At 35.5% G+C, this 10,546-nt stretch overlaps 2 protein-coding genes across 3 annotated transcripts; both read left to right on the forward strand.

The window, feature by feature from the left end:
* Positions 1-1,134: 1,134 nt before the first annotated feature.
* Positions 1,135-7,140, forward strand: LOC107432285 (probable glutamate carboxypeptidase AMP1). Of its 2 annotated transcripts, XM_016043391.4 has the most exons (10): positions 1,141-2,299; positions 3,481-3,723; positions 4,034-4,186; positions 4,298-4,366; positions 4,994-5,081; positions 5,606-5,689; positions 5,815-5,903; positions 6,085-6,201; positions 6,321-6,455; positions 6,690-7,140. In XM_016043391.4, the coding sequence occupies exons 1-10, from the start codon at positions 1,334-1,336 to the stop codon at positions 6,867-6,869; spliced, it is 2,124 nt and encodes a 707-aa protein (XP_015898877.3). In that variant the 5' UTR covers positions 1,141-1,333; the 3' UTR covers positions 6,870-7,140. The 2 variants fall into 2 exon arrangements, with proteins under 2 accessions (XP_048321259.2, XP_015898877.3); XM_048465302.2 differs by lacking the exon at positions 6,690-7,140 and having other exon boundaries at positions 1,135-2,299; positions 6,316-6,453.
* Positions 7,141-7,824: 684 nt separating this feature from the next.
* On the forward strand, positions 7,825-10,342 carry LOC107405389 (uncharacterized). The gene is made up of 9 exons (XM_016012428.4): positions 7,825-8,026; positions 8,134-8,334; positions 8,553-8,643; positions 8,886-8,950; positions 9,087-9,135; positions 9,258-9,331; positions 9,414-9,526; positions 9,954-10,053; positions 10,136-10,342. Exons 1-9 carry the CDS (start codon positions 7,915-7,917, stop codon positions 10,228-10,230), a joined length of 900 nt encoding a protein of 299 aa, XP_015867914.1. The 5' UTR covers positions 7,825-7,914; the 3' UTR covers positions 10,231-10,342.
* The last annotated feature ends 204 nt before the right edge of the window (positions 10,343-10,546 follow it).

A 10,546-nucleotide genomic window follows, 5' to 3' on the forward strand; every position in this document is an offset into this window, starting at 1 on the left:
CCATTGTCTCATCAGAAAGTGGTTTTAAATTCAAATTCATCTAACTTTAATTTTTTTAATAATCAACGGTTGAAGCTCCAAAAGAACATAATGTGAAATTCAAAGTTCTTTTTTTTGGGTAAATGCGAAATTCAAGTTGGGGGTTGGAGAAATCAAGATTTTTACCATAAGTATCATCTCCAATCTTTATGAAAGAAAACAAGTAGAAAAAAATGACATTACGAAGGAAACAATCTTCCTTGAAATTAATGGGATCTTTGAGCATTATAGTCAAGTTAAAACAAGGACCCACCAAATTGAAGGGCACCAGATTGACTGAAATGGAGACGGGGGGACACCCTACTTACATGGCTCTCTCCTTGTAGCCATTCCCCCACCATAGAAAACTGTCACGTTTTCAGGTTATTCATGCTCCATGCTTGATATGGACATCACAATCTATCAATTTTAGCAAATTTTATCCCAGAAAAAAAAAAAAAAACTATCAATCCTAGCAATTATTAAAATAATAATAATAATAATAATTCTCAATAAAAGGGCCATGCTTCCGCAATTTGTTGTTTTTTTAATATATATTTTTCCTTCTCATGTACATAACTAAAAAAAAAAAGAAAAAAAAAAGGGACTTAAAGTCATTTAAATACATTAGGATTCCAATATGTGTGAAAAATGAAGAAAAATAAAAGATTGCGATTTATCAATCTACTGATTTTTATTGCATGATTGTTCATTAAAAATTGAATTCATCGTTCATAAAAATTTGAATTCATCTTTTATTTTTTATTTTACGTTTTTAAAATTTTTAAGTGAAAACTTTTGGTGGGTATTGAAACGTATGTGTAGAGGAAATGAAGGGTTATAAAATTAATTTTCACAAAGCTTTGCACTATTAATGATCTTATGTACTGTATGGATTTTATAAAAACACTATTTTTTTAATTTTGATTTTATTACTTTTACCAGAATTTTTAAAGAAAGATACCGAAGTTGATGGAAGGAACTTTATGTTTGTTTTATCCATTACTGTATAATATTCAGACCAAAAAAAATTAGCAAAAAGAAAAAAAAAGAAGTTTCTTTCAAAAAGAAAAAGAAAAAAAATTATAAATATAAAACATTTTATTTTGGTTTTTTTAAAAAGGAACTCTCCCACTGAAACTGTCCAGAGACCCTGGTTTCATTCTGGTTCTCTCTTTTTTTTTTTAACACTGTTTTCTCTTTCGCAGTGCTATATCCAATAAGCAAAAAAAAAAAAAAAAAAAGAAAGAAAAAGAACCGTATTACTCAGTCTCTCTCTCACACTTCGCAGCTCACTTTCTCCATCTAAAAAAAAATGGCTCAACTCTGTTCCAAGCCAACAACCGCCATGTTCACAGGAAAAACACACCACTCTTGCTCCTTCCTCTTCGTCGTTCTCCTCTGCATTCTGGGTTTTTATGCGCTGCATTATCCACAGTCTGCACCATCATCTTCCGCCCTCCGAAATGCTCTCCGTTTCCGCCAAACATTCCTCTCCGCCGCCACCAACCGTACGATCGCTTCCTACCTCCGCGCCCTCACTCTGCACCCTCACCTCGCCGGAACAAAACCGTCCCTGGAAACCACAAGCTACGTCGAAACCCACTTCAGGGACTACGGTTTGGAAACGCACAGGGTCGAGTACAAGACCCTTCTGTCTTACCCTGCGCACGCCTCGCTCTCGGCGCATTTTAGCAACGGGAGTTACGTGGAATTGCCGTTGATGGAGCTCGGTCTGCCTGATCATCAGGCGAGTCAGGGTTTGGTACAACCCTATCACGCGTATTCTCCGTCTGGGTCGGCGCACGCGAAGGCGGTGTTCGTGAACTACGGTAGGGATGAGGACTATCTTGCCCTGGCTGCGCTCGGGGTGAACGTTAGCGGTTGCGTAGTGATAGCGAGAAAAGGTGGTTTGTCTAGGGGTGCGGTTGTGGAGAAGGCCGAAGCAAACGGGGCTCTGGCGGTGCTATTGTACGCCGAGGGTGAAAGGTTTAGGAAGGGTTTTGAAAGAGGGACTGTGATGAAGGGTTTGGGGGACCCACTGAGCCCAGGTTGGGCTGGGGTTGACGGTGCCGAGAGCTTGGAGTTGGAGGACAGTGAAGTTTTGAAAAGATTCCCCAAAATTCCATCCATGCCCTTGTCCTTTGAGGCCGCCGAGATCATTTTGGGATCGCTTGCCGGAGCTCCGGTGCCAAACGAGTGGAGAGACACGGCGCCGCTGCTTCAGTCGAAGGTAGGCGGTGTCGGTCCGGGCCCGACAACTGTGAACTTCACCTACCAGGTTCGGTTTCCTATGTTTTATATTTTTACTTTTTGGATGGGATTTATTAATTTATTTTTTATTTTTGTTAGTCAAATGTTGCGGAAAAAACACAAAGAAAGTGTTTTGTTTTATGGCGTTTTTGCTGTTTGAGGTCTATGATTAAGAAGTCTTTGACTTTGGTGTTTTCTGTTATTTATGTTTTTTTTTTTTTTTTTTTTTTTTTTTTTTTTTGTCGTTTAGACTTCGTAATGAGCCGTGTGAGGTTGGGGCCTTTGAGATAGGGTCAGGTTGTGAATTGATTGGACCATGTTATGATTAATTTAGTTGCAAATTTTGGAACTTCGGAAGGAAATAGAAAGTTTTATGGATGTTTTGGAAAGTTGGGTCTTCTTTTATGAACTTATTTACTAAACCTGAATTTTGAGCAGATTTAGATAATTTCTTGGTTGATTTTTCCATATTTATCAGAAAGTTTGCAAACTTTTGCCAAGAAGCCAAAAAAAAAAAAAAAAAAAAAAAAAGGAAGAAAAAAAGGGGACATGTTTGACTCGTTCCAATAAATTGTTGTATCGATTTTGAAACAATACTGTTTATGGAAAATTTTAGAATTTCCTTTATCTACAGAAGACATGAGGAATTGCTTAACTGAAACTGAATATTTCTTTGTTTTGGATTAATAATGCTTTTTATATGGGTCATTGTATCTTCGTGGTTGCTGTCGACTTCAGTAGCGTACAGAATACACATGTCCTTCATTCATTTTTCGAATATGCTACCTTGTGAATAGAGTACCATATTCAGACTTGCTAATTGATGTGGATTGCAACTACTGGGTTCACAATAGCTCACCAATTTAAAGCGCTTGCTTCCTGACCATTCAATTTTGAGAATTTCAATAGCCATGTTGTCCATCTTAAAAAAATAAAAAAAATAAAAATAATAATAATAATAAAACTTGGTATTTTCTTATATGATGGAGGGAATTTAGCTTTGTGAAGCATAAGGCTTATGTTTGATTCTTATCACTATGCCTTGCATTAACCATCATGCAAGCAGTTTTTTTGTATTCAAGAAGTACTTTTGGGCTTAATCTTTCTCTTAGAGAATGAACTCAAGGAAAAAGGTCTAAGTAGAGATGATTACCTTCTTCCCCCTTTCTCGTGTTTTTTGGTTCTAAACTAATTGTCGTTCAATTTTAGGGGGAAAATAAGATGGCAACAATCCATAACGTTTTTGGTCTTATAAGAGGGTTAGAAGAGCCTGACCGCTATGTGCTGCTTGGCAACCATAGAGATGCATGGACATATGGGGCTGTTGACCCCAACAGTGGAACTGCAGCACTACTTGACATTGCTCGTCGTTTCTCCCTCATGATGCGCTCAGGGTGGAACCCTCGAAGGACAATCATCCTGTGCAGTTGGGATGCAGAAGAGTTTGGGATGGTAGGTAATGCTCCAACATCATTAAATATAGTTTTCTCTTTCGATGGCATGTTTTCTGAGAATGATAATATTCATGCTTTGCTCATATGTTGCTAAGAAAATTACTGCCTTCTTGCAGAATTCTTCTAGGCTTTAAATTACATATTTAGACAGCAATACAGTTTATTCTCTCATCAATGTGGTTGCTTCTGTATCAGACACTTTTGGCAAATCATCATATACATATTAGAGAAACATTGTTTCATATGGATGCTTTCATTTATTGAGCCCTCTATGGTCTAAACCAAATTTATGTACTGTCACATTCCAGATAGGATCTACTGAGTGGGTTGAGCAAAACCTTGTAAATCTGGGATCCAAAGCTGTTGCCTACCTTAATGTTGACTGTGCAGTTCAAGGACCAGGATTCTTTGCTGGCGCAACTCCCCAACTTGACAGTCTCCTTCTTGAAGTCACGAAGAAGGTAAACAAGTGAAAAGCATAGTGAATTCCATTGTTACTTCCTTTAGACATGACTTCTTACAAAGATCTGATTTTGAGTAATGCAAATTTGATGCTGTCAAACTGATTTCAGGTCAAGGATCCTGACTCGGAGGCTGTGACAATATATCAGCAGTGGACAGCCACTAATACTGACATCAGCGTAAGTTCACCATAATCTTAGTTTTCCCTTGTAAAATACTAAGTTGTTTATGCATGCGGTTAGATGTATCAGACATATATGTTGGTAAGATATGTAATCTCTGTAACGTGTTTAATATATTTAATTATTTGTCCTTACCTCAAGCTTAATATTTAATGATTCCACACAACTTTTTTGGAAGAAAAGTCGGAGACAGGATTTGATGTTGTAATTTTCTTCCTATTTCATGAGGTGTCTGTTTTTCCCTTTTAAGAAGCAATCTCAGTTATTTTTCTGATGGCTCCCATCATGATGAAATGGTTCTTTCTCATTCTCTCTCTCTCTCTCTTTGCGTGCTCCCCATGTGTGTTGTTTGTGAGTGCATATCTGGATGGAGTCTTAACCCTGTTTTTTAAATTTGATCTTAACTTAGGTTTCCTTCCTTTGTAATATTATATAATTATGATAAGTGGCGATATGATGTTACTGGAAGGACAAAGGCATCAGTGAATACTGTCTCAAAAAAGTACCTTTTGCTGTATAAGTTAAAAGGAAAAAAAAAATTATCTATCTTTTTTTCTTCATACTTTCATTTTATCTGCTTTGACTATCTTAATGATGTGAATGGATCTCCTCTTGCCACTGCAGATTCAGAGACTTGGTGGGGTGGATTCTGATTTTGCCCCATTTGTGCAGCATGCAGGGGTTCCTTCTGTTGATATATACTATGGAAGAGGTAAATCCCTCTTACATCTGCCTGATTCTGGGTTGAAATGTGAGAAGCAATGCAATTATTGGTCACACAATAAAATTTAATGAAGTGTGGACTGTTGATTTTAGTATGCTTAGCTGATGGGTGGGTGTGCCAGTATGAAAATTTTGGGTCTGCATGCTCATTTGCAGAATTGTATTCTCTTTTTATTTGGCTGTAATAATATTAGTTAGGGGATTTAAAAGTATTATTGTTATAAAGTTTCTTGTGTTTTTGGTGAGGTTGGTAGGTTGCATTTTGTAGTTTCTCATGTTAGTAAGGCTAAGTGGATGGCTTTTTGAAGCAGTAACCATGTCACCTTCTTCCTCAGGATGTTAAACAGCATCTTGATGTGACTGGAGGAACTAACTATTTCAATTCCACGTGGTTTTTGGTGTCCCTATTGAGTTATTAATTTAGCTGTTAATTGTAGTCATCCATAATTTGGTTCCTATTTCCTAGCAGAAGTGAGTTAATTGGTGGTCTGATTTATCTCCATGCTTCTTCAGATTTCCCTGTCTATCACACTGCTTTTGACTCCTATGAATGGATGACAAACTATGGAGATCCTTTGTTTCAGCGCCATGTTGCAGGTTAGTTCCCTTCACCTCCTTTATTCTTGGCATGTGTTCATCAACTTGACATGGTTTTCACTTTTCATGTCCTATAGCTTTAGTGTTAAATCTAGTTATATACTTATCCACTTGTGCAATCACAGTTGCTGGAGTTTGGGGACTTCTAGGCCTTCACTTGGCTGATGATTCAATTCTTCCTTTCAGTTACCTCTCTTATGCAGATCAGCTAAAGGTATGCCAATGCATAGTCTGAGTTTGGGTCAATTTATAATCTATTTGAGATTCAGTGCCCAAAATGACCTGAAATAAGATGGAAAGGAATAATGGAAAAAAGAATTCAAAAGTCATGACTCTGCCATCAAACTCATATAATATTTTGCCAAATATAAAACTATATTAATTTCTTTGGCCAGGAGGGATATAGGAATGTTTGGAGCAACTTGTTGGACACGCCTGTTACACTAAATCCACTAATGACATCAATTCAAGAATTTGTCACTGCAGCCAAAGAGGCTGAGATTGAAGCAAAGGTAAATTATATAAGAAGAAATTATTGAGTTTTATGTCAAGAAAAACTCCTATTTAGTACTTTTTTCATAATGGTCATATTTTCGTCTATACAAGAACATTTCTTGTTTTTGAAGTGCAGAAACTGAGAGAGCAAGAAACAACAAGTGACTTGGTAACATTGAAGAAGCGGGCATTAAACGATCGGCTCATGCTTGCTGAAAGAGGCTTCCTTGATGCAGATGGACTTCAAGGACGACAGTGGTTCAAGCATCTTGTAAGTGTTTTTTTGTTCCCTTGTTCCTTGTTGATTAAATTAAAATGAAGAAAGTCCTCTATCTAAGCAACCTTGGATAAATCTGTCTAAGCAACTTGAGGAATACTTTTTATTTATTTATTGATTTTATTTTGTTTTTATTTTTTTATTTTCCTTGTTGACTATTATTGAATAGTCATTAAGACATAATAATCATAGACTTTGTTGGTAAATTAGTTAAATCTAATTTTGCAGATTTATGGTCCTATTGATTATGAAAGCAAACTCCAGATGTTTCCTGGAATATCCGATGCAATTTCTCGGGCAAGAAATATGAGTGAGAGACAAGGGCAGGCCATAATTGAGCATGAGATATGGAGGGTTGCCAGAGCCATACAGAGGGCTGCCAGTGTCCTTAGAGGACAATTTACCTGAGAAAATATTGGAAAAACTTGCATCATATTGGGGGGGTGGTGGAAGAGTTAGGTAACTCTATGTACGATTTGTATATATGTGAGATGAGTATCTCCATCATGTGAAGTAGGTTTTTTTTTTTTTTTTTTTTTTTTTTTTTTTGTTTAATTGTAAGTAATTAGTAGTAGTATTGCTTTTACTTTTTAACTTTGGATTCCCTCCTCTCGCACTGTTTTTGTATTAATTATGATCAGCTAATGAAAAATATATATAATTCCTAAAAATTTAAACATTTTTTTTTTTTTGGTTATTAAAATAACGCTTTTTACTGAACCAGTGACCAAACAATGAAAACCAAAACGCTTCATTTTCTTCAGCCAAAAAAAGAAAAAAGAAAAAAAAAATCAATTAGACCTTAATTATTAGTTACAGAGAATATGTAAATTAGTAAGGGCCTTGCCATGTCATTTATTTATTATTTTATGAAATCAATGAGTGCTCGACCAACTTATACAAACCGGAAACGTTTGGACTTTGGAGCGTTACGTTTTATTTTTTATTTTTTTATGTGTTTTTGTTTTTCTATTTTCAGCTTTACTGATTGGAGCATTTGCAGTATTTCCTAATAATATTTTAATTTATAGATATACATATATATATATATATATATATATTTTCTTTTCTTTTCTTTTTTTGGTTGAACCTAGAACCAGGATAGATGTTATATTATAATAAGAACGGTAGGAACAAACAAATCAATCTGTTCTGATGTTTCAAAAAATGAAAAATCTTTTCTATATTTCAATAAAAAAATTAAAATCATCTTTTTGTAATAAAAAAGTATGACGTCAAGGATTGCATTTCTAAAGTTCAAAAAATCAATTTTACCAAAAGAAAAAATTTTTGCAAAAATCAAAATGCAATTTTGAGAGGTTAAAAAAAAAAAAAAATGAAAAGAAAAGAAAAGCAGGCTATAAAAACGGGAGAAGTTCCCGCGCGCCCATTTGAATCGAAAGCGCAAAGCAAATCTCCACAGAGAGAGAGAGAGAGAGAGAGAGAGAGAGAGATGGAGGAGTCGATAGCAAGCTTCTGCGAGAGCGTGGCGTCCTTCTGCAATCACATAGAGACCAGCTGCAACGCCCTCAAGCAATCCATTCACCGCCATCCCATCCCTCTCGGTTTTACCATTTTCCTTCCCTTTCTCTGCAAGATAACAAATTTTTTTTCTTTTTTCATTTCTAATTTTTTTTTTCAATTTCTTTTATGTCAATTTGATGGATTGCAGATTCGGCATCCTCGACCTTCATACAATGTCTGAATCGGAAGGTGTCGAGCGCGAGCAGCGAGCTCAACGTTCTCGGATCGTTGTCGTTGGAGACCGTATCTTTTGAGGAACTGTTAGGTCACTGCAACGAGATCTACAAGAACAATGAGGAAAATCTTCTTCGCCTCCAAGACTGTCTCGAGCCACTAGGATATGTTCCCGGTATTTAACTCCTAATTACTGCTTAATCTGTTCCTAGGTCCTTAAATGAGAAATCAAATATTTCTTAGCAACCAAACAGGCAACTACTTGGAAAAATCTTAATCTAAAAGACGTCACTAGCGCTGAATTTATCCTTATTTACTTTGATAATTTCATTTTGGAAAATTTTCGTTCCAATTTCAATTTCGATTTTGATTCTGTTCCGTTTTTCATTCTAGAATTTGAGATTGATGAAGAGGATGATGCAACGGACGATCTGCCGACGCCTGTTGCTATGAATTCAAAGATTTTGGACGATGATGACGCTTTGTATCCTTGTGTTCAAACCTAGTTTTCTGGATATAACTGTTTCACAAGCTTAATTTGTCTAGGAGAAATGATATACTGGTTCCAATTAGGCAATACAATAAATGTGGAAAAAAAAGAAAAAAAAGAAAAAGAATTCTAGGCATTGCAAACGATGGTTTAAGAAGTAAGATGTTGAAAATCTTGAGCCGAGAATACTAATATAATATTTAGCTTATCTTTGTCAAACTTAATGTTTTCTATAGATTGTCATCAAGCTTAAAAGATCTAGGATTTTCTGATTTGTGTCTCGATTCTCTGGCATCTAGAGGTTGGTGCTGAGCTGCTGTTTTCATTGACTTGAAATACAATTTTATTCTACTTTTGATGGAAATATGTTTAGGATTTTGAATTTTCTCATACAAATTGCACCTCTAATTATGCTTTTACTAATCTCTCACACACAGGTAAGAGTAGGTTCGATGACACAGATGAAATTTTGGTAGAGCCAATCAAGTAAGTTTCAAGATCTGAAAGTTAAATATCTAGAGGATAAACACTCGTGTTTGTTTTTTCATGTATCCTAATCACTGCCTTACTGCCTTACGTGTTCTATTACCTTTTAACACTGAGGATAGCCCAATTGGCTTGGAGGGGGAAGGAGATCATCGTGCTTTTGGAGCATCCAAGAGCAACATGCAATTGGATTTTGGTAGGCTTTGTTTGTGAATCTAATTTCATTATAGGAAGTTCAATTTTATTATTATTATGCTACCATTCTTATGAAAATGTAGAGGAAATGGACAATGACTTGAAGCCTGTCAAAGCCCTTTCACCGGTTGTCAAGTTATCAAAGGATGATTACGAGTGTCTTCCTTCCTATATGAAGGGTCTGGCACCATGGGAGGTATGAAATTCTTCACTAGTCTTGTGATTTGACTAATATTTGCAAGCGGCATACTAAATTTAGGACGCACCTAATTCTGGATTTCTGGTTGAGGGAGTTTGATCTATCTGCATTTACAAAACTAACATGACAAATTTATAGCTACTTCTACTTTTCTTGTAATTGAGAATGCGTTTAAAGTTTAAACTTTGTTAAGAATAAGAAATGCAAAACTTGTCAAAGAGACAAGATGGTGGAATAATTCATCCATCACACTAATACATTGAAAAACTGGATGTTGAATAGAGAAATGAGTAGTTTTAATATTTTATTAGTATTATTTTTTAGCAAATAATACATCAGGATTTATAACCAGTCATCATCTCAGTTCACTTTGAAAACTGGATTATCTGAAATTCTTTTACATTTTCTTATGTTCTGGTGAAAGGATCTGGTTGCCGCGGTTGAGAAGATTAATTCAAGCCTGAACCAGAAAACAACTGGAAGTAGTTTCTTTCACCAAGATGAAATTTCTTCCATGGGATTGGGTAAGTTATTATGTTGATGTTGATAGAATCTCATTGATAACTACACTAATAATGTTGCTTTGTTGCTGCTCTGCTTGCATAGGACCAAAAGGGAGGTCTTACCTGCTGCTTCTCGTACGCATGAACCGGTTGGTCGTCGAGACAATAGATGGGCTGATATCATACCGAGTTCTATAGATGGGTAAACAAATCATTTAAAAATCTTTTTAGGAGTACAATATTATGTAAATTTTAAAAATTAGTTAATAAGGAAAAAAATGACAATCATATTGATTTTGATTTCTTGTTATATTGTTTAGCATCGTTTTTCAAGGCAAAAAAAAAAAAAAAAAAAAAAAAGAATTTGAGTTACCTTTTTTGCCATTTTGATTAACTTTTTTTTTTTTTGGTTGGTATTTTTCGTTATTTAAAAAGATTGAATGAATTGACCTTTACATATAAACACCTCAATCAAAAACGAAAAAAGGAAACAAAGATAAAGAAAAAACCTTTT

Source organism: Ziziphus jujuba, chromosome 11, assembly GCF_031755915.1.
Source record: "Ziziphus jujuba cultivar Dongzao chromosome 11, ASM3175591v1".
NCBI classification, from domain to species: domain Eukaryota; kingdom Viridiplantae; phylum Streptophyta; class Magnoliopsida; order Rosales; family Rhamnaceae; genus Ziziphus; species Ziziphus jujuba.

Bases quoted from the DNA above. Each gene is read 5' to 3' on its own strand.
- LOC107432285 (XM_016043391.4), top strand. From the start codon at position 1,334: ATGGCTCAACTCTGTTCCAAGCCAACAACCGCCATGTTCACAGGAAAA. The intron at 4,187-4,297 runs GTAAACAAGTGA...AACTGATTTCAG, and splicing joins TTCTTGAAGTCACGAAGAAG to GTCAAGGATCCTGACTCGGA. The intron at 5,082-5,605 runs GTAAATCCCTCT...ATGCTTCTTCAG, and splicing joins TGATATATACTATGGAAGAG to ATTTCCCTGTCTATCACACT.
- LOC107405389 (XM_016012428.4), top strand. From the start codon at position 7,915: ATGGAGGAGTCGATAGCAAGCTTCTGCGAGAGCGTGGCGTCCTTCTGC. The intron at 8,335-8,552 runs GTATTTAACTCC...TTTTCATTCTAG, and splicing joins GCCACTAGGATATGTTCCCG to AATTTGAGATTGATGAAGAG. The intron at 9,527-9,953 runs GTATGAAATTCT...TTCTGGTGAAAG, and splicing joins AGGGTCTGGCACCATGGGAG to GATCTGGTTGCCGCGGTTGA.